Source organism: Leishmania donovani, chromosome 24 (assembly GCF_000227135.1).
Source record: "Leishmania donovani BPK282A1 complete genome, chromosome 24".
Taxonomy (NCBI): Eukaryota; Euglenozoa; class Kinetoplastea; order Trypanosomatida; family Trypanosomatidae; genus Leishmania; species Leishmania donovani.
This window is the reverse complement of record NC_018251.1, coordinates 525793-547798: the sequence shown is the minus strand read 5'-3', so window position 1 is coordinate 547798 and position 22006 is coordinate 525793. Positions and strand designations below refer to the sequence as shown.

Below are 22006 nucleotides of genomic sequence, written 5' to 3'. Positions count from 1 at the left end.
CAGGACGGCGTTGTTGCCTGGGGGCGTGTGTCTGGATGGCTTGCTCGCATGTGCCGCGACAGGCGGGACGCTGCTGTGAGTCTGTGTGGCGGGCAGGGGCATTCCGCCCTCTCCTGAATCCGCGGGCCTTTGGGCGGGAGAGGGTGTATCAAGCTTTCGCGAATTGTCGACAGGATGCGCAGTCGGCCGGTAAAAGTGGCGTCGTGGCCGCAAGTCTCTTTGGCACGGCGCCAACCCACACCTGTCCGCCGGCATCAAGAGTCGGCAGCCAACACGCGAGGGCAGGCCGCAGGACGGCTGCTTGGCATCCCCACAAAGAGTGAGGGTGTAGTGAGGCCCTGATACCGCGGTGAGGTGGCCGGCGTCATCCTCATCATCATCCTCACGGGGGAGGGGGTGACTGATGGCAAGAAGCAACACAAAGAGGAAGAGGAGAAGGGTGAGTGCACTATGGTGGGCGCTTCAGTCCGCGTACGCCAGGATGTTACAAGTATGCGTGGGTGACGACAGGAGAGGCATGCGGGAACGGGAGTCGGGTGCCGCCAGGAAAAGAGAACGGCGCGCTTCAAGGCTGGATTATCTGGCCTGCTCCTCGAAAGCGCTGCTCTGCCTTGCTTGTGCAAATCTTCCCGCGCCACAGAAAAGAGGGCACGCAGAGTCATCACTCGAAAGAGATCGGCATAGGCCATACGTGTGCGTCGCCTTCGTGTTCCCGCTGCCTCTCTGTACACATCGCGGCCGTGTCGTGCTCTCGGCGGTGCTGCCCCACCGCGTGCACAGTGGGGAGGGAGGGGAGCGAGATGTGTCTCCCCGTGGGCGGTTCTAGGCACGTGTGTTGGGGGATGGGAGGGGTGACGTCTATCCTCATCACCACCACCATCCGCCTCCTCTTCCTCAGAGCACATCACAAAGTCACCATCGCCTGGCCGTCGCACGGCAATGGCACGCACCACACATCTGCATCGATGATATGCACCCTCTTTGCACAGCCTGCCCGCCGCCTCTGTTGCCGATCTCGCCTCCCTGGTGCTTCCCTCACATGCTGTCGTACCGATGTCGTCGATGAAAATGGTCTTCACATCAAGCGCGCATACATCTCAGCAGGGAAGGGCAAAAGGAGTCGGTGTGCGAAGAGATGGCCAAGCATCCATCTTCTTCCGCGCCTTTCCATCCGAAAAGCGTTCGCTGTCATCCTCACGGTCTATGACCAAATATGCGCATGACTCGCCTTCCACACCTTTCGCTAGTTTTCCAGGACGAGGTCCCGGATGAAGGGGTGAGGAAAGGGGAGGCACACACCCCTGTCAGTGCGTGGTGTCTCAGGGTCCCGTGCCCCCCCCCAACTCCGTGTTGGGCCCAGTAGCCCCACTTCATGCCAAATGCCAAGTCGCCTCTAGTGGTGACAGGGCCAGGTGTCCACGGCATGGGGAGAGGGGTTCAGTGCGATGTACCGCTGCTGATGCCGGCGGTCAGGCCCTGGATGGCGTGGAGTTGAAGCGACCTGCGACAGAAAGGGCGCGTTGAGAAAGTGCAAGTTGACGAGGTGAAACCCGCGAAATGACGCCTGCGTAGCTGTGGTAGCGAAGCCGTTCAGCAGCAGCGCAAAGAAGGAGTTCCACATCCCACGCGTGCGTCGCAGCAGCTCAAGAAGAGGCCAAGGCGCTCAGGTTGGCGACTGCTGGCACAGTCCGCGAAAACAGAACCCTGCGTGCCTACAGACACTTCTGCAGCTTGGCGTGCAGCTCCCGCAGCTGCGCCTCTACCTGCATCAGGTCGTAGCTGGGGCGGTGCTTCGTGAAGGCCGGTGGTCAGCGACTGCACGCACATTGGGGTTCGAATATGCGAGAAGACGCCGCTGGCCGCCACACCGTGTGGCGCCTCGTAGAGGCGGATGGGGTGGACGAAGGCATGACGTGCAAACGGCGTCTGTGCCGCGACGCACTTCTCTTACAATCCATTCACCGTCGGCGGTGACAAGAACCGCTTCGACACCGAAACAGGAGGCCGCGGTGGCCGCCTGCTGTCAGAAGGCTGGTGACGCGAAGACAGCGCGACCGTCGCTGGAGGGCAACGACGAAGCCAGTAGTCACACCTACCTACTGTTGTCTACCGCGCCGCACCAGCTGTAGTGTCGCGCGCCGGCATAGGTGCACAGTGGCGTCGCGCCGCGCATCTTCGACCACAACACACCGCATAAGAGCGCACGTCATCCCACTGCTCATCCAGGTCCTCGGGACTCCGCGATGCGGCATGGCCGGAAAAGCCCGCCACGGCAATCAGATGGAGAAAGATGCATATCAAAGCAGTACAGGACATGCCGAACCTGCTGGACCGCCGCTTCCTGCTGCAGGTAGCACTGCGGTGTTTGTCCGCCAAGTCCCCCGTCGCCGGATGGGACTCCCGCTGCGTGGGAGAAGATCGACGCAACCTCAGCTGGTTCATCGCTTCGAAGGAGTTGCGCTGTGCGGCCGTATGGGGAGTAGGAGAAGATGGAAAGGTTGGTGGGTGTGTGCATGAGCGACGGTGTGGCTGTCGCGCAGCTCTTGTGCACCGTTAGGCCCTGCTTCACGCATGCACGCATGGGAAGCGAGCGAGCGAGAGCGGGGGTGGCGCCCACACACACACACACACACAAACACACACGCACTTACGTCACGCGCTCGAGCAAACGCGTGCGTGAGGTGTGAAGCGACGCGTGAGCTGCGAGGCAGATGGGGCGGGGAGGGGTGAAAGACGTGAGGGGATGCTGGAGACAGCGAAGGGAGAGCAATCAGGAAAATTGAGGGGGTCGAGATGGGCGATTGGAAGGACGACACCCGGTACGGCCCATTCTCCCAATCTGTCCCTCTACTCCTCGTGCGCAGACGCCGTCGCTGTGCGGCTACCATGTTATGCTTGCTGTCGTGGGCGGGAGTTGGTTGCATCTACACGCATGTTTCTGTGTCTGGAGAGAGTCTGGGCACAGCCACAAAGCAAGACCTGTCATGATCGAGATGGCAGAGAAGATGGTCGGGGCGGTAGCGGGAGAGATGGGGGCACACGCGCAGAGAGAACAAGCGAGAGACGCTTGCGCAGACGCGCAGAACGGCGGCACTCTGAGTTCTCAGTTGCAACAGACGATGCGTTCAGCTGTAGAGCCGTAAAACGCGCGCGTGCGGGTGGGCAAGGCACACGTGACGACGCGAGTGTAAGGTCGAGCGAGCATTGACCGCTACCTCGACAGTGGTCGTCGCAGTGCTAGTGCAGGCAAGGCTGCCGTCCACGTCATCGCTGCTGTTGCTGCTTTCTTCGAGAGCGGCGGTAGTTGAGCAAGTCGACATTCACGGACTCATCGGTGAGAAGCGACACCGCGGTCCGTTTCGATGCCGCAGCGGGTGGGAGCACTGAGGACGACAGTCTCGCGCTACTGAAGTCCCCGTGAGTGGCTTTGACGTCACTCACTGTCGGCGCGCCCTGCTGTCTGAGGCGCATCACTACACATGGCACCGATTCCCCGTTACCGGTGCCGGAGATGTAGGAATCGACGCGCTCCTTGTGCTGCGGCTGAGGCTCACTGAAGAGTCGCTGCGCAGTGTAGTTGCTTGCGGAATGCAGCGTCAACTTCGCTGATCGATCTTCGCCGGTGCTTCGCCCAGGATATTGGTCGTGTCCAGTGGGTATACCTGAGAACCCGTGTAGTGCAGTGGAGTGATCACGCCTACCGCGAGTAGCGTTGTCGCTGCCGTCTACGCCTTCACAACCGTCATCTTCGACGGCTCTGCCATCAAGCGGAGGCCTTTCAGAAAGCCAATCGCCAGGATTCTTGCGCCATCCAGCACCACCACTACCACCAATGCGCAAGATGGGACGACACGTCAGTGGGTCTTCCCTGTTTCCATCCTGCGGGACGTTCGTCCGCAGTCCGCGCAGCACACACGCCGACATCGGGTCTGTGAAGGCAATCGCGGCCGGTTGGCCAGTCATGGGCCGCGCCTGGCGCTTCGCCCGCCGCTTTGCCGGCGGCACGCGATCATCGTAGATCACCAAAGCCGCCTCCCGCTGCCGCTGAGCTGCGGTCACGACGGCAGACCGCGACAGGAGAGGCGGCGTCGCGCCCTCCGCGGAAGAAGCGGCATGCCGTGTGGGTGGCGAAGGTGGTGACGCGATGCGCGACGACGGGGGGCCGCGGCCCTGCACACTCACGGTCTTTGGTTGCCCTGTCTCTGCCTTGTTCCCCTCTGTTGATGGGGCACTCGAGACCGAAGGGGAGCTACACCGTGGCTGCTCATCGTCGTCTTCGATGAGTGAGAGGACAGCAGACGTGTGAGTCGCTCCCGGCAGTCGGGGCGCTTGCCGGTGCGGTCGAGCAAGCACGTTTACAAACGGCTGCGACGTGGAGAACACACTTGCACGCGCCGCCGCTGGCGTCGGCTCCGCTGCGTGGGCAGCCTGCGTCGAGACAGCGGGCCCAGTTAGTGGGGGAGGCGCTGCTGAGATAGCAGCTGACTGTGCCGCAGCAGCGGGAGGGGAGGGGGATGCTGTGTGCTCGGCCGGCGGGGCGCACCACTTGGGCCGCGACGGGGCCTCCAGGACGCTGGACGGCACGGAGCCGCGACCTTGCGCGCTCACACGATTGTACACGACGCTGCCCGGGCCGGACAGCACAGGGCTGCCACTACCCAAAGCGCTGCTTCTGCCGTCGGGCACTGCGGTGAAGGCGGATGACGGAGCAGTGCAGGCTTCGGCTGGAGTCGCAGTCCGCCCAGCAGCCGCAGAGGCAGCGGCAGCAGTAGGCGGCCGCGTGGTAGATGGTAGGGGCTGCCGCGAAGACGAGGAAGATGGTGGCGTGTCCACCTCCGCCGCGGTGGTGAACGGCACGGGGAGTTTGCGTATGGAAAGACCCGGCGTGGCAGTGGCCGCGCCCCCGGAAGGGCGTCCGGTGCTGGTCAAACTGGCAATCTGCACGGGTGCAAGAACAGGATCACCATTCAAGGAAGACGATGAGCTCCGCGACGCCAGAGGAGCCTTGCGGACCTCCGTCGGTGACGTCACGGAGCCAACACTCGTCCGGGAAGACTCTTGTACCACTTCACTGGGGCCGCCTGTGTAAACTGGGGCAACGGCGGCCTCGACGGTGGGGACAGCATCAGTTCGGATTGGCCCCATACCGGTTGTGGTTGGCGAGCCAAGAGAACTCGGCACGGCCGTGGCGGTGGCCGATGCCGCGGGCCGCGACATCCCGCCTGCAGAGCCAGCCGACAAAAAGATAGGACAGGTGGTAAAGGCGGCGCCCTCGATCGCTGTGGGTGGCGACGCCTCTTTTCCTTTGAAGAAGCCTGTCGCGGCCGATCGCGGCTGCACGGCACCCGTGCGAAGTGCCAGTGAGGCGGAGGCGGTCGGCGATGGCGTTGAGGAGACCTCTGCCACCACAGCAACATCACCAGCAAGCGCTTCGCCTGGCACGGTCTGCCTTTCCTCTTCCACCGCCGAACGCATCCTCGTCGACGTCCCTAATGCCCCCACAGGCGAGCCAGCACTCCGCAGTTGCTGTCTCGTCTGCGCAGTGTCGCCGTCGCCGCGCTCGTGATTACCTATGCGGTGGCCCCGTTGATAAGTGTCGCTGAACCTGCCGTTATTGCTACTGCTGCCACTCAGCCTCTCACCCCACAGGTCCTTTGGCGCGGCGGTGGCTACCGTTGACGTCATGAGGCCTGGGGGCAGCTCAGAGCAAGCAGGTGACGAGGACCTCGACGAGGATGATGAAAACAGCTCCAACGAGCTCGAGGACCCCGCCCGTGGAGGCAGTGATGCGGGGGTGGCGTCCGCAGCGGTCGACAACAACGTCACCTGCGGCGCATCCGTAGAACGAGTCGCCGCCGTCGCAGCTGCACTCGCGCCACCACGCAACCTCGAGGCCACCCCGCCCCTTTCCTCCTCGCTGTCGCTGCTGTTGGTGTCGTGACCGCCGCGAAGCCGGAACTGCCGCGCCGTGACGACGGGCTGGGCGCCATCAGCGCTGGCAGACATAGTACCACCTCTACAACGCACTTGCGGAGCCGGAGAAGGAAGCCCGGGCAAGAGGATCACAGAAAGACAGAGGGAGAGCGAGAGCGCGAGTTCGCCATGTGCGCGTCGTGCGATCGCTTCGCTCGTGCACGGGGGTGCGGGCACCAGTGCGTGCGTGCGCGTGAAAGCAGTTAAAGGTGACAGAGGTCAGAAAACGACAGGAAGGCGAGAAGGAGCGCGGAGTGACGTGTTCAGTAGAGGCAGGAGAGTGTGTCAGGAAGGATGATCGCCGTCCCTGTCCCCCTGCGCCCTCTCTTGTGCAGTGTGTGTGCTCGCTACGAAGAGTGCAGAAAGGGATGTCGTGGAGTTACCCAAAAGACAGAGGGATGACGGCGTCGGCAACGAATCCCGTGTCGGCGTCGAGGATGATGCACAAAACACACGCACGCACGCAGGCGTACATAGACGTACACGCACCCTACGAGAAGGAAGGCGACGGACAGAAAAGAAGCACGCGGGCGCGCGCTGAAAGGTCGTGTGTCGCTGCTCCGGTCTACACCGACACCCCTCCGAGAAGATGACTGGAATCCACACTAACATAGAACAGATCATCACAGACACACACACACACACACACGTATGGCACACAGCAACTGCAGACCCCTCTCCTCTCGCCCCACAGAAGTCTCCCCGCCGCGGCCCTCGCCTACAGACCCGCAGAGGCGCAGTTCTCCAAGTAGGATGGGACCGTCGTGGCGAGCACTTGCGGCAGCCACACCCGCTTTGAACGCGCCGCGAGCTTCGCCTCTGTGAGCCAGTCGCCCCCCATCACGAACCCCTCGTCGGAGCTCGAGGAGGCGGTGGCCAAGGTCGGTAGGGCAACCATGGAGCAGGACGCGAGGAGAGATGAAGTCACAGTCGGTGACGCTGCACTGCCGCTGTTGCCAGCCGCGAGAGGCAGCCACGCGGCAGCCGCCTCTGCCTGACTAACAGAAGGACGGCCCGTGTCGTGAGCACCGCCGCTGCCCAGGCAGCTGACCGAGTCCCCGCGCAACAGCCGATTCAACCGAGACCAGCGATAGGCCCACTGCCACACAGTCCACGGTACCCTTGTCGCACAAGCCTCGCGCGCCTCGGTGACTGTTACCTGCGTGTCGGGCGCTGCGTCACCACTCTCGGGCTCTAGCAGCGCTGCATGCATGCCGCGGTCGTCACATCTTGGGTGTCGGCCAGGGGACATCATCAGCGGCGGCGCCGCACCACCGCCAGCGCAGCCGAAGACGGTCGACGCCGGAAGCCCGATTGTGCGCTTCACCTCACCCTGCACTTCACGAAGGTAGGCGCCGCGTCCAAGCTCGCCAGTGAGCCACGGCTGCGGCGCGGGTGGCGCCATGTCATCGCCAATGATGTCCTCGGCGTCGTACAGCTGCTGACGGAAGAGGCGACGGATTCGATGGCGGTACGTGTCGATCTGCCTCAGAAGGGAAGCGACGGCGACGGCGTCACGGAAACCTGCGGCGTCCACCTCTGGCCGGCTCCGTGGACGGCCACCTCGCTCGATCACCAATGACCGCCGCACGTCGTGCGCACCGAAGCTCTCTGTCAGCGTCGATCCCAGGGATGAGGCGGCAGCGCCTTCACCGTCGTCCGCAGCATTGGCGAGAGGGCGACCATCAACGAAGACGTAGGACAGCTGAGCAAGAATGGAAAGCGCGGTCTGCACCTGCAGTCGCACGAGGTGATCCATCCCGGCCTCGGCTGCCGCAGCGGCGGTGTCCGCGGCGGTTGAGGTAAGTGCGTTGGCGCGGTAAAAGTGACTGTTGCCAATGCTGCGTCGCTCCGCGCTTACCTCACGCCACCTCGCCGCCCTATCCTCGCCGTTGCCGTCGTTATCGCTGCTGCAGCCGGTGCCGCCGCTGCTCTTCCGGCCCGCGTCCCGACGGGGTGGCTCGATGTTGAGCGGCGTCGGTATCCAGTAAAACTGCACCTGCAGCGTCGCACTGCTCTGATGGTCCATCAAAGGCGCTGCTGGGGAGGACGATCGTGAATTACCCCGGAAAGGCTTCAGCGCACCGTTCAACGTGGTGGTGTGCTGCGGCAGACATGTGTCGGGTGGCATGACGGTAGCGGAGTGGCGTCGATGCGCATGGCTACAGCTGCTCTGCAACATGTGCCCCAGCACACCACCGCCCATCGCCCCCAGACCGTCGAGCGAGTCGCTGCTTATAATGGATGAGGAGGTCGAGGTTGGCGCAGCCCCGTGACCAGGCGGCACACATGGACGTCCAGGGGTGTGGAGCCCGCAGCCGACGCCTTCCACTCCGTCTCCCAAGTTCGCTGCACTGACTTCGGATGTCTGAGTGGCACTGGCAGCGGGCAGGAACATGTTGTACGGGACGTGAGCGTAGTTTACCACCTCTAGCTCGGGCGGCGCGCGTACGCACGGCAATGGCAAGCGCGAGCCGCTGCTGACCTGTCGACCGCCACCGTTGCTACCGCCCTTCTCCGCGCCGCCTGCGGAGGTGGACCGAGGAGAGCTGGAGGGGCGCCGTCGCACGCTAACAACCCGCTTGGACGGAGACAGAGACGACGACGCCCGCACCTCCGGCGCTGTCAGTGAGGGGCGCAGGATGCCGCAGAGAGCCCCGACCAACGCCTCCACTCTCTCCACCCGCGACGCGGAGGAGGCAAAGAAGGGAGCAGGAAAGCGCAGCACCAGTGAGCAGCAGCCCATGTTCGATAGGATGCATGAGGACGGTAGCATCAGCTCCCCGCCGCCGCTGAGCCGCTTCCCCAGCACGAGGCCGCTCCAGACTGCCGTCCCGGCCCCCGTCGGAGCCGGAGACGCGGACGGCGTTGACCCTCTCTGAGATGAGGTCGACGGTTGAGAAGGACTGCGGCCGATGGCGTGCTGAGGTTTTCCAGTCTGGAGACCTAGCCTGGCCGTCGAGCCTGCCCTGGCAGGCGTATTATGGAACGGGTGGGGCTTCTGCTGATGCTGCTGGCTGGACTTCGGTGACTTCTTGGAGTCTGGAGTGAACACCGGCCGGCACGTCGAGGCCGCCTGAGGCACGCCGCGCACCTCTATCACGAGCTGCGGCCCACTCTCCAACCGCCGAGCGACGCACAACGCAGGGAGAGACGATGAAGGGGATGCGGACATGCCGGGTTCAATGTGACCACTGGGGTCTTCGAAGGTGGAGCCGGCGATTTCGTGGGCATCGATACCGCCCGGTAGGCCCACAGTCGCCGCCACCGGCGTCGTCATGTTCGGTATGCCCTCCTCCAACACGTGCACGTGCAGGTGAAGGGTGGGCTCAAACAGTGGAATCGCAAAGAGGCGGTGCTCGCGCAGTGGGCCTTGTGGCCGAATGGCGGTGCTGCCGCTGCTGCCACCGCCGCCGCCCCGACCTGCGACGCCTTGCACCGTCGGCAGAGAGTCCACCATCTGCTCCAAATGCGTCTTGCCGGGTAGCGACGTGAACTTGTCCTCCGGCTTCCCCAGCATCGCGGCCCGTAGTCTAGGCGTCATCGGGAGCGCTTGGTGGGTGTAGACGAATTCGAGAACATAGCAGCTCGGGCGGCGCGGCATGCGCACGAGTCGCAGACGACCGTGACGAGTGGTGCAAAACGGAACCTTGGGCCCACCAGGACGCTCGCAAGGCCGCACCGATGACGACCCGCCCCGGGCACCTGCACTAGCGTGCCTTTGTCCCGATAATAGCGAGCTGGCGTCGCCGCCTTTTTCTGTTGCGCCCGGGGCCGCTGCCGCTGCCGCCGTGACGCGGTAGCGGGCGGGCGCGGCGGACGAATTGGACGTCGGCTCCTCATGCTCAGCCACCTCTGCTAGGGGCGCATCGGCGCTGCTAGGCAAGATGAAGTGCTGAAGAGTTTGGCTGGCCGATTCACCCAAGCAGCACACCTCACATGGAATGCCCTCTCGTAACATCAGCTGCAGACATGCCTCCTGCATCGACTGCTCCTCCTCGTACGAGCCAGCGAGCGAAAGTGGCATGAGCGCCTCCATCACAGCTGCGGCAGTGCTGCTCTTGCACGAGAACGGCGGAGATGAGGCAGAGGCCATGTGGTTTGGGGGCTGCTTCTGTTGCTCTTCTGCCACCAGCACCGTCAGTGGGTTGGGCATAGGCCCCTCAAGCCCTCTGCGTGGAGGCGGCGACGGTAGGGCAGCAGCGGCAGCTAGCGCACTGCGCAGGCGAAGGCCCTCGCTGCTTGACGCGATGGCACTGAACAACTCTGTTGCGGAGCTTAAAGACCTGTCACTTGTGGTTGTGGCAGCGAGATCCACTGCACGGTCGCGACGCGAGCGCTGAGGCAGTGAAGGACTGAACGGCACTGCCGCGCCTCCCTCACCCTTGTTAGCGCTCCCTTGCGGCGTAGCGACGCCACTGCTCCGGTCGCCCGGCTCGGCTCCGCTGTGCACGTAGCCGTCCAGGCGCCCCCTCAGTGATGAATGTGGGGTCACTGACGGTGACAGATGCTGTACGCGAGGCTGCGACGCATGTGGTGCTGAATGCATCGGTGGCGTGGCGACTTGGTGCTCAGCGGTGGTGACACCCATGCCGCGTTCGTCCCGCTCGACGGAGCCGAGGCGGTTTCCAGGGTATGCTGCCGACCGCGGTGACACGAGTAATGCGGCCGTGTTTGCCTCGCCGTCCACATCGGCATCTCCCGCCATCAACATCATCATTGACAGCGCACGCCGATCCAGTAGAATGCGCTCCATCTCAAAGACCTCCACCTCCATAGCTGTGATGATTTCCTTACGCATGGCGCGAGCCCACAGACCCTCCCACAGCGCGGTCCCGATCTCGAAGCACGCCTTCTCAAGCCGCAAAGCTGCGAGCTCCTTCGCGAGGGAGAGCTGCTGATGTGCGATGTCGCGCAGCTCCGGGTCGTCCTTCGTGTTCATCGCCAACGCGGCCGTGGCCGAGGAGTCGGCGGGCAGCGTAGGCTCCGTGGGCAACGCCGTTCCCGACTCGGCGGGTGGGCCCCCAGGTGGGTGTGCGGCGACGGCGGCCGAGAGGGTTCGCATAGCCTGCGCGGTGCGGTGCTGTACCTTGTGTAGTTGCTCATCCACCGCCGCCTCTACGTCGTCCTGCGTGGCAAGGCGCTGCCGGAGCGCGGTGGTGAGAGATATGAGGGCTGCCTGCTCTTTGGCGTACTCCCCGAGCTCCTCGGTGCTCTCGCGGATGCGGCGACTCAGCTCTAGCGCGTGCGGATCTCGCGGCAGCGGGGTGCTGTTCTCCTTCGCCAACTTTGCGTTCGCCGCGGTGAGCTTCTGCAACGTCGCCTGCAGCTCATCGACTTGCTGCTGCATCTGTCGACGGTGGGCAAGCACCTTCTGTTCCGCGCGCCGCCGAATCGCTCGCACAGCGTTTCGCATGGTTGTGCGCTGACGTGAGTGAATGGGCCCCATGAATCGGTGCATCACCGTGCGCAGGGCGAAGCGACGTTTATCCGCCTCCGTGGCGTCCTCCGTCAGCGGTTGCGGGCCTTCCTCTTGGCTCAAGTCGCCCGAGGAGAAGGAGACGCTATCGTCCTCCTCGGACACCGCTGAGAGTTCGCTAACAACATCGCTGGCCAACGAGACCCTTGCAGCTGTGCGGTGCGGGAGGGCACCGACGGCGCGCGAGAAGTATGACAACCGTACGTCAGCGCAAAGCCGGTCCAGCTGCAGCTGTGCTTGCCGCACCTGCGCCTCCCACTGCCCCTGCATCGGGTCAATGAGGTCAGCAAACACGTCCAGCAGCTCGCGGTGCTTCGAGGACGTCGGGGTAAGGGCATGGGTGGGGATGTGGATGTGGCGAATCTGGTCCGCGAACTTCAATGTGTTGAGCGCCTCCGTACTGGAACACGGTGCGACATGGACAAGAGTGAGAACGCGGCCGCCCTCGAGACAGGGCCGCAGCAGTCGCGTCAGCTTAGAGTCGCGGTATGGCACATGAGCGTTATGGTGGTGCAGCGAGAGCACCACCGATGAGAGGGCGGAGAGCGATTTGTTGATGTACTGCGCCTCACGCAACGCGGCCCCCTCGACCTTGGTCTGCTTAACCCGCTCGCAGCCCGCCAGATCCACCATGGCAACATACGAGTGCACGCGCTGCACACGCTCCGACGGGGGCGGCGGCGCTGCGGCACCTCTGTCACCCGCTGCAGCTATCCCGCCACCAGCGCCGCCGCGGGGCGTGTTGGTCGACTCGATCAGGTCAAAGTCGAGCTGCAGGAGGAAAATGGCGTGAGAGCGGGAGCTTGTGTCATTCTTTGCGTGGCGCGCCGTGACGCGGTTGCCGTGGGCAAGGCGATACGCGCGACGCAGGTCGGCCAGGGACGTGATCGCCATTCCGCCGCCGGTGCGGGCAGTCTGCGTGGTGTTGTGGCTGGATCCACCACGACTGCCTCTGATGCGGTAGTCCCGGGCCTCGTTGATGCGCTGGCACAGCATTGCCAAGCCGCCTGTGTCGCTGACGGCTCGAATCGGTCGCTTTCCGGGGTCCAGCAAGTCGCACAGTTCGTCCATGTACAACTCGATGCCGTAGAAGGTGAGATCTCGGAGAATCAGCGAGAGACCGCCGGCGCGCTTCACCGTTGTCTTCTGCCGCGAAGTCGACTGCAAGCTGTTTGTGCTGCGGCCCGCCACGTCCCTGCCGGGGTCTCGCCGAATTGTGATGGCCTCCCCGCGCCGCTCCAGCAGGGTGTGGACTAGCCGTGGAAGGATGCCCATCTCTGCCATGCTCCCGGTCATCGCAGCGGATTCGAGCGCCATCGCTGAGGTCGCCAAGAGAAGCCCTCCACCGCCGCCACTGTGGGGGTAGCGTTGGTGGTTGCGTCGCACTGCAGTCGCAGCTGAGCCGCCATTCCCTTTGCATGTGTGCTCGGCGTAGTCGTACCGGCAACTGGAGCCGAGCCTTGTCCAGCTGGTGCCGTTGCCCTCGCCATCGTCCTCAACCGCATGTGCATCCCGCTCCACGCCTCCCCCATACGGCCCAGCTGCGGCCTCGTCGATGAACCGTCGCTGCGTCTCGCCGGCGTTCGCGCGGCCGTGCGGTGTGTGACCGCGCGAGTCGGGCTGCGGGTGTGAGTGGGTGCTGGAGGTGCTGAGGCCCCCGCTGCGGTGCCCCGCTCCGCCGCCTGCTCGAAGGGGTGTGGCGCCGGATGATGCCGGGGCGGCGGAAGGTGGCTGGGCTTGGCTCCCCATCATGCTGTACGTCTTGCCGCTGCCTGTGGGGCCATAGCAGATGATGGCGACGTTTTGGGCAAGCAGCGCCTCGTCGGCAAAGCGCAGCACGCTCTCCTCGAAGACGTCCGCCTGCGTTGCCTCCTCGTCGTGCACGAACTCGAAACGGTAATGCTGCTCCGCACCCGTGGCAGCGCCAGACGCGGATACGCTGTTGCTGCCGATAGGCGTCTGCTGCCGCTGCATCTGCCACTCGTGCTGTCGTGCCTCATCCGACTTCGCGTCAGCATCCTCTTCCGTCAACTTTGTGCCATTCGTAGCGCCACCGCTGGCCTTGGGCATGGTCGGTATCGACAAGGCCGACACACTCACGGATGCACCGAGGATTGAGCGCGACGCGCGCCGGCGCATGCTGGTAGGAGACGGAGCGGAGGTGGTGGCGGTTGTGCGAGGGCTCACACCAGCGGTGGTGGTGGCCGCGGAGTTCCTGCGCGTGGTGGCAAGAGACACCGCTGAAAGTGAAATGCCGCCGTAGCGCGGCTTCCGCTCGATTCCCGGGCCCTTGGCGCGGCGCTGCGATGCTGAAATGCCTCTCCTGCTGCGCGCAGCACTACCGCTGCTGTCGCGGCCACTGGTTCTGCTGGTACACACGCCAGCAGAACTACTCCCCGCCCTCAGCTCCCGGGGAGTTGTAAACGCCGACGGCGTCTCGTCCTCTGTGAACGACTTGAACGTTGTCAGCCACGGACGCGTGCGCGATGCGCTAGCGAAGGTGCCTAAGTTCATACAAGCTTCAGTGCCGCCGCCTGCCAAACCCATACCGAGCTGCTGTGGTGATACGGACGTGGATGGCGACCCGCAAGACAAACGGCTGCTGGGAGAGTGCTCCTCACTCCCCTGGCTCGTCCAGCTAATCGTGCGGTTGTGATGCATCGCTAGTATCGGGGGCGGGAACGAGAGCGGCTGCAGACTCTCCAACGAAGGGCTAGTATTCGAGAAAACGCCGTCAATGGTGCCCCCGTCGGTGTCACCGGGCACAGCAGCACCGGCAGCTGCAGGGGAAGTCTTCGAGGCCATGGGGCTCTCAGCAGGCACAGGTGCCCTCAGTAGCGCCAAGTCCCCGCCGCAGAGGCACGCGGGGGAAGCCGTCGTCATCGCCGCGGTACGCGGCGCATCCGTTAATGACGCGGGTGCGTTGCCTCCGCCTCTACCAACCGCTGCTGCCGCTCCTCCGTTGCGAGCGGCAGCGGCACCTCTGGCGCTATAAGAGGAGCCCAGCGTGCGCCAGTCGAGGTTTGACAGCTGCAGCGAAGGCACAACTTGCACATTTATGCCACTCCGTCGGGTCGCCGTGAACTCGACCAGGGATGAGGGCGGCATGGATAAGGAGGCATTGGCGACGGAAATGCCCGGGCGAGTGCGCGTCACCATGACGTTCTCGTGATCGAGGAAGTAGACGTGCCGGTTATTGCCACTCTCCCCGATGGACGGCAGCACCGGTCGTATGCGCACATGCACGACCGGGGCCATCGGTCGCACGGCGGACAATGTCTGGCTCAGGATAGTGGCCGCGCGTTGGCTGTGTGCCCCAGTCGCGTGACATGGTGCAGAGGGAACAACAGGTGCAGCAGCAGCGGCGGCTGCAGGAGGTGCAGGCATTCCAGCCGTCGATGTCGCACGCCGCAGCGGCCCACCCCGCAGCACGTCGGGATGCCGGCTCGGGGAAGCTACCGCACGTGTGGGTGTAGAACGGGCCGTCTTGCTAGCACTGGAGGATATCTTTGGGGTGTGCAGCTGGGCGCCCACTGCCACCGCGGTTGGTTTGTGTGGCGTTTGAGGGGGAGAGCTGTGGGCCGGTGATGGTGCAGCGTTGGTGGCACTTCGTGTCACGTCGCGCGACTTCTTCACTTGCGAGGTAGACCCCTGTGTGAGTGAGAGCCGCTCTGACTTAGCGTCGGCGGCCGCGGCGGCACTAAAAAGCGTCGGCTTCACATCTGACCTCCTCTTGGAGGATTTCACGGCAGCAGGCTCCGGCGCTGTCGCCGTCGTGGTCGATGCTGCTGTTGTCCTCGGTGTAGACTTCACCGGCGCAGCGGAGCGTAGCGCTGTCGATGAACCGCCCGCGGGCGGGTAGGTGAGACTTGTCGTTGCAGAGACTGGGGTGTTCTCGCCCGTGAGGGTCGTGTCCTCCTCGTCCACATTTTCCAACCAGGTGGGGCGTGGTGACGTCACCGACGGCGCGAGCGTCGCGCCGGAGGCCCCTAGAACGGCAGACCGGTTCATGTGGTCAGATGACCACACGCTGCTTTTCCTGCTTGCTGTACAGAAGGTTAGAGGCAGCGTCGCCTCACTGACTTGAAACCGGAGGAACGGCGAGCGCGCACGGGTGGAAGCAGATGTATGTTGTGCCCGAAGCATCGCATCCGCCGTCTCCGCCGTGCACGGCTTGTTCGCCACAGTGACCTCGCGCGTCGACAGCAGGCGTATCTGGGACACTTTCGTCGGTATCAACGTCGGCGGAGCACCGCCGACGTGCCTAGACGCTGCCTTGGCACTTGGTTTCGCGGCGGCCGACTTCTTTGCTCTGTCCCACGCAGCCGCTGACGCTAAAGCTGTCGACTCCGACGTTGCTGCGAACGAGGTCGGTTGAGCAGCAGCATCTACCGCTTCTGAAGCCGCTTGCCTACCACCAAAATTATCTGTCGGGGGGATTGCACTTGACGGAGTTGCCGGCAGCGCAGGCTTCGATATTAAGTTCCGCATCGGCGAAATGCTTACAGCGGTGAGACGCTGCACTTGACGAGGGTCATGTGCATCTTCGTAGCGCGGCGAGCCAGAGAGGCTCGCGGTGGTGACGGCGGCGACCGTGGCGGTGCGCGGCGGCGTGCCCCTCGACAGCACTGGGATGTGTTGCGTGCGTCTTCTTGACGGAGTCTCCCGAGACGGGGTGCCAGAGGCGGAGGGGCTTGGTCGAGGGCTCTGCGCAGCATCATGAGGCCACTGCTGCTGTGGTGGGAACGGCGGTGATGCCGCTGTCGTCTTCGGCGCGGGCGCACTCGATGTACGTGGTGTGAGAAAGCTCGAGAAGTCTGGCCGCGCTGGCGACGGCGAGCCGTTGCTGCTGTCTGCCAAGCCTCCAAAACGGCGCGATGGCATCGGAGGGGATGCACCGGCGGCAGTATTAGTGTTGGCCTTCACAGCTGTCGGTGCCGACGTGGCCCCGTCGAGGCTGATGCTTCTGTTGCTGCTAGTGGCGACCCTGCGACGACTCATAGCTTCGCTCACCTGCTGCGAGTTCGCTGGCACGGGTTGCAGCACGGTGGTGGATCGTTTCATCTGCACAGACTTGCAAAACGGAGAGCGTGCCCGTGTCTCCTAGACGAGCTGCCCTCGCTCTCTCCGAATACCGCAAGCCGCTGTTGTCGTCACCTCTGCAGAGATGTACGGACAAGCCCCCTCCCCAAGAGACACACACACGCGGCACGGCACTGCGGGATGAAGACAACGTCACACACAAAAAAAAAAGCCAAGCCAAACTATGAGAGATAGAGAGAGAACCGAGCAAACAGACGCGAAGGAAGCAGCGATGCCGGAGCACAGAGGGTGCTGTGATGGGGGAGAGGGGGCGAGGCGAGGGAAGGAGGGGGAAGAAGGGAGAAGCGAGTCCAAGGGAAGGAGTGGCTACAATGGCACATGCACAAAGAGAGAGGCGAGATACAGCTGCTTAGCATCGACAAAATGAAAAGAGAAAGATCCAAACAAAAGGATGCGGCGCTCTTTCCCGCTCCCTCACGCGTGTTTACATGGGTGTGCGGGGTATGCGGAGAGTGTGGAGCTGGATTACGCAGACACCCACCCGCTAGCGAACGTGTGCAGTCTCTCTCTCTCCCTCCCTCTCCCTCGTCTGCACAGCGACCCGCCGAGCGGGAGATGGCAGAAAGCGCTAACCAATACGAAGGAAGAAGGGATGGGACCACTCGGGAGAGATCGAAAGAGACAGAGCAAGCGACTACGGGGGTAGGGCGCCTCTCGCCAGCACCTGGTGGACGGGGGGAGGGGTGGCGGCGCACAGGACTCTAACCGAGCAAACGAAAAGTAGAAGAACGAAGAAAAGAAACAGATGGATGTCTGCGTGCTGTGTTGAAGCACACAACGGCATGGAGAGTTTGCGCGTGCGTGTGCGCGTGTGTGTATGGGTGTGACACCCTCCCCCCTTCTCGGTCTGCCGCCCGTGTGTGGAGGTTGGGGGTGGGGTGGAGGTGGAGAAGAAAGGAGGTGGTAACGCGCTCACACACGCCACCGGACTGAAGATGAGGGCGGGGCAGGTCAGCGAACACGGGAGAGCGGCAACCTGCACTGCCAAGAAAGATGAAAGCGAAGAAAACAAACACACTTGCACTGAAACTGTGGTGACAGGTGGCAGGGTCACGCGCAAAGACACACGCGGAGGCGCATGAGGGAGGGAGGGGGAACGAACAGGGAGTAAGTCGGTGAGGGCAGGGCAACAGTAGAAGAGAGAGAGGCGGTGATGGTGGTGAAAGATGGCGGAGTGGAGTGAAGAGCCAACAGGAAGCCGATAATCGTTGCGTGACATGCACGCACGCCCATGCGTATCTTTTGTGTGGTTGACGGCAGCGGATGAGGCCGAGCGGCACAGGAAGGGGAGAAGCACCCCGCCACTCATTGTCGCCATCACACCACACCCAAGCACCCACACGCGTCAGCACACATAAAGCACGTGTTGCAAGACAGGCACGCACACAGGAAGCAAGCTTCGTTTTTGTGTCTGACCGTGTCGTTCTACTGCATGTGATTGAATACCGCGCAAAGGGGGAGGGGGGCAGCGAATCGGCGCATATACCGGCGCAGCGCTGATGTCGCGAAGTATGGATATCTGTAGGCGCCCCATGCATGCACGTATGCTTGAGTGTGCACACGCGTGCATGGGGTGCGTACGTGGGTCTAACCCTTCAAAGCCGAGTTCTGGCAAGAGGCTAAGGAGACGTGCACGTGCACACAACGACATAGAGTAACACGTAAGGGTGTGAGTGCGTGTATGTGAGATGGAGGGAGGTGAGGGCGTGCGCCTCTATTGGAGGTCGAGGGAGAAGGGATGAGAGCACGACCCACTAGCACATGCACACACATATATGTATCTGTATACTGCAGAAAGGCAACACAGCGCACGAAAGCAACCCGTCGGTGCGGCAGGAAACCACATGAAAGAGAGATCGATGGTCACCGCCACCAAGTCCCCGCGTTCACTGTCATTGTTCCCCTTGTGTGCCGTCCCACAGCACTCCACCGACACTTTCGCCGGCCTCTCACCCCGTCCCCGCCCCACCTCACTCCCTTTGCGCCTCCCAACGCTCAGCAGCGCTCAAACACCTTGTAGAGGGACTCCACGGAGACCAACGACTGGATCGTGCCATCCCGCAAGCACTGGTCCGGTAGACGGCAGAGCTGGGGGTTCTTCAAGCACGGGAGGAGCCCGTGTTGTACAAGCTCCTCTCGCCAAAGCGCCACAGACGCCGTGTCGGTCGCCCCTGCGGCCACGTCAGCTGTAGCAGTATCAGGGCCTTCTGCAGAGGTAGACGGTGTGCTGGGAGGTGGTGGTGGAAGCCCGTACAGCGTCTCCGCAATGTGCCGCGCCACCGCCGTAAAGCACGCTACCTCCTGCGCAATCCCGTCTGCCTCTGCCCCCATGGCGGTGGGCTGCGGCATCGTGGTGGGCGTCGCCTCTGTTTGGGTCGGCGCCAGCGAGGTTGTCGATGATGTGGGCGTAGCAACGCACGCGACAACCTCCTCTGCACCTCGGCCTTCGTTGCTCTGCCATGGGGCACCTGTTGGGCCCGTCTGATCAGTTGCACCGCTCATTGTAGAGGAAGACGGAGCTGCAGCGCTGGGGTACGGCACCGCCTCCGCCAAAAGCCACACCATCACAGGCACAGCCCGCATCCTCGGTGGCCAGTGCCGGTTCAGTCCGTAGGGCAGCCCAACGAGCAGCCCGTCGGCGGTGATGTCAATGTAGAAGTACTCCTTCAGCAACCCCCGCCAACGACAAAGACGGCGCACCAGCCGCCGCACGTAGCGCATCGTGGCACCCTCGGGCTGTGGTAGCACTGACTCCGAGGCAGCAAAGACGCCGCCAGCGCCGCTTTCGGTGTGCAGGTCATTGGGGCTCAGGGTTTTGCTCTCCATGTCAGCAGTAAACAGTACCTCTCGCCACGCGCGCGCAGTCGCACCGCCCATCTGCCGAACCGCATCCGTTGTCAGAGAACTCGTGGCTAGCTGAGCCGCGCCACCTTCAGCCACGACTGCCTGCTGCTGCCGCCGCTTCTTCGCACACTCATCCAAAACCGCCAACAGCGTTGCTGAGGGTGGCTGCAGGTGCGGCCCGTCGTAAGCCAACGCGAGCAGCAGCAGATCCGCCAGTCGAACCGGTGTGGCGAATGCAAGGACCGGCGGTGCCGGCAGCGCAGGCTGACACCAGCGAAGAAAGATACGCTGGAAGACGGCGTGTCGCGCCAGCGCCATGGTGTCGCACCATAACAGCGTGGTCCCCGCCTGCGCCAGAAAGGCACGCGAGTCCACAGTGCCAACAAATGAGAGCTGATCGACGAGGTTATCCGCCGTCGGGCTGGCGTCAGCGAGAAGGCGGTCCACGATCATGGACACACTCGATAGCAGCGCTGGCGCAGGCACCTCGGCGACGTCCACCAGCGACGCCGTCACACCAGCTGGGGCACCGTTTGTGGAGGCGTCTGCCTGGCTCTTCCCTTCGTCCATGTTGCTGTCTTCGCAAGAGACGACCGTGTACGCAAAGTGCGAGGCGTCTGCGGCGGCGGCTTCGCCTCGCAGCATGTCCGCAGCTCGAACAACTGCGCCCATGTGCGCCACGGCCAGCTGCGCTTTCTCCATCTCTGCTGCTGACGGCGGGCGCACGTGATCACTTGGAGAGAGAATCGCCGCGAAGCTCGCGTCGTGCCCCACTGCAGCCTTGTCCATCGCTGCAGCAGCGGCAGCTCCACCGGCGACCCGTTGCAGCAACTGCGCTCGCTCATGCACCTCGCGCCGATGACGCTTGAATTCGCGCATGCCGTCATCCTCGTCTTCGTCGTTGTCGCAGCCGTCTGCGTTTTCCTCATCAAGTAGCGCGGCGCGTACCTTCGCAGAGTCCGCCTCGCCGGCGCCCCTGTTGACTGTGCGCTCCCTCGTGATCTGCAGTACATCTGGAACAGCAACGCCAGCATTGCCCTCGCCGCCTTTGTCTACTGCCTCGCGGGAGGTCTGGACTGCGTGTGTTGCCATGTCGTTCCTCTCGCCGCTGCAGATCTCTTTCCGCGAAGGAGACGCCAAAGGGAAGCCATGGCTGTCATCGTCGGCGGCGGTAGTGGTGGTGCTGGTGGCAGGCGCACGTTGCCCGTGCAGGGAGGCCATAACCGCCTCCCACGACGGTGCTTCGTAAGCGGCAGTTGCCTGAGACGCACCGTTGGCAGAGTCTCCTTTCTTTGCGCGCTGGCTCGCTGACTCCTGCCGCCTATCCGCATCCTTCAGCGGCTCCTCCGCCTCTGCGCGGAGCTGGGTAGGCACGGATTCCCGTGACAGTGTCTCTTGTGCGGTGCGCAACGATGACGAGGAGGGCGGAGAGGAGGTAGGTGCCAACACAGTGGCCGCCGGCGCGGCAGCTGCGGCGAGTCGCTGGGAGAAGTACTTGTCTAGTGCCCCCCTCTGTGGCTCAACACGGACCATCGTGCACGGCGCCACCACGACGTTCGGTCCTACGCCGCCAACCCCTGCTCCCGCCGGCGCCACGGCTGCCGTGGATGCGAGGGGTGACGACGTGAGAGGTGAGGCGAGCGGGGCACCACGCTGATGCTGCTCCCGCAGCTTCTCCAGTATGTGCTCGCTACTGCTCCCACTCAGCTCCGCTGTCGCGCTGTTGTCTGCAGCACCGACACCGTCGGCGCTCGGCAACTGCTGCCTCAGTACTAGGGCAGCGGTGTGGCGCATCTTCAGCATGTCCATCTGCCGAGCCGCTGCTGCTTCGAGCACAGCCCCGCGACACACCTCCGCCACCCGCGACACGATCAGCTCCTCATCCAAGAGACACACCTCCTTCTTGGTCGGGTGCACGTTCACGTCCACCCGGTCCGTAGGGACGGAGAGAAGAAGCACGGTGAAGGGGCGGTGGCCACCGGTGAGGACACCGCTGTAGACGGCGTCAATCGCCTTGCGTATTGCGGCGCTCTCGACAAGACGCTGGTTAATAAAGACGCACAAGTACTGCTTGCGCTGGGCCAGCGTGGGGTCACTTGTGTAGCCAACGAGAGTGAAGAGGCCCTCGCCGGCTGGGCCGCTAGTCGCCCGCACGCGCCGCGCACGCTGCTCCATCAGCGCAAACACACGCGCCTCCCGGGCAGCACTTTGTCTGGACGCCGTAGACAACGTCGACGGCAACGCCTTGGCGGACGAGGATGCAGATGATGACGCCCGCACCTGCCCCGGCTCGTCGTCTGCGCTGAGCGCGTCATCCTCCGCCTCCACCTCCGACGCGAGGGATTCGGGGCCTGCATCGGGTTCTGCGCCGCATGGCAGCGTCGCCGCCGTCTCCACGTTGTACGCGTACACGAGGCGCAGGTGTGAGGCGAGCTGGGTGCCGTGCGAAAGTCGTATGTTCTGCCGTGTGTTGGACCGAGGTGGGAAGCAGAGGCCGCCAGCAGCGGAACCACCCGGGTGGGCGGGGGCACCGGCTGAGTTGCTGCCGTTACCGCCGCCTCCCAGCCGGCTCAGAGAGCCCGTCGAAGACCCGCCCCCGCCAGAGGC

The 22006-nt window shown here is 63.7% G+C and overlaps 3 protein-coding genes across 3 annotated transcripts; all 3 read right to left on the bottom strand.

Annotated features, from left to right (window-relative positions):
* Window positions 1-3264: 3264 nt before the first annotated feature.
* LDBPK_241480 (hypothetical protein) lies at window positions 3265-5685 on the bottom strand (the record flags this gene model as incomplete). Its single annotated transcript, XM_003861191.1, has 1 exon — window positions 3265-5685. The coding sequence occupies one exon, from the start codon at window positions 5683-5685 to the stop codon at window positions 3265-3267; it is 2421 nt and encodes an 806-aa protein (XP_003861239.1).
* A 1006-nt stretch (window positions 5686-6691) lies between these two features.
* Window positions 6692-16516, bottom strand: LDBPK_241470 (kinesin, putative; the record flags this gene model as incomplete). The annotated part of the gene is made up of 1 exon (XM_003861190.1): window positions 6692-16516. The coding sequence occupies one exon, from the start codon at window positions 16514-16516 to the stop codon at window positions 6692-6694; it is 9825 nt and encodes a 3274-aa protein (XP_003861238.1).
* Window positions 16517-18550: 2034 nt separating this feature from the next.
* On the bottom strand, window positions 18551-21574 carry LDBPK_241460 (mismatch repair protein, putative; the record flags this gene model as incomplete). Its single annotated transcript, XM_003861189.1, has 1 exon — window positions 18551-21574. The coding sequence occupies one exon, from the start codon at window positions 21572-21574 to the stop codon at window positions 18551-18553; it is 3024 nt and encodes a 1007-aa protein (XP_003861237.1).
* Between the last annotated feature and the right edge of the window lie 432 nt (window positions 21575-22006).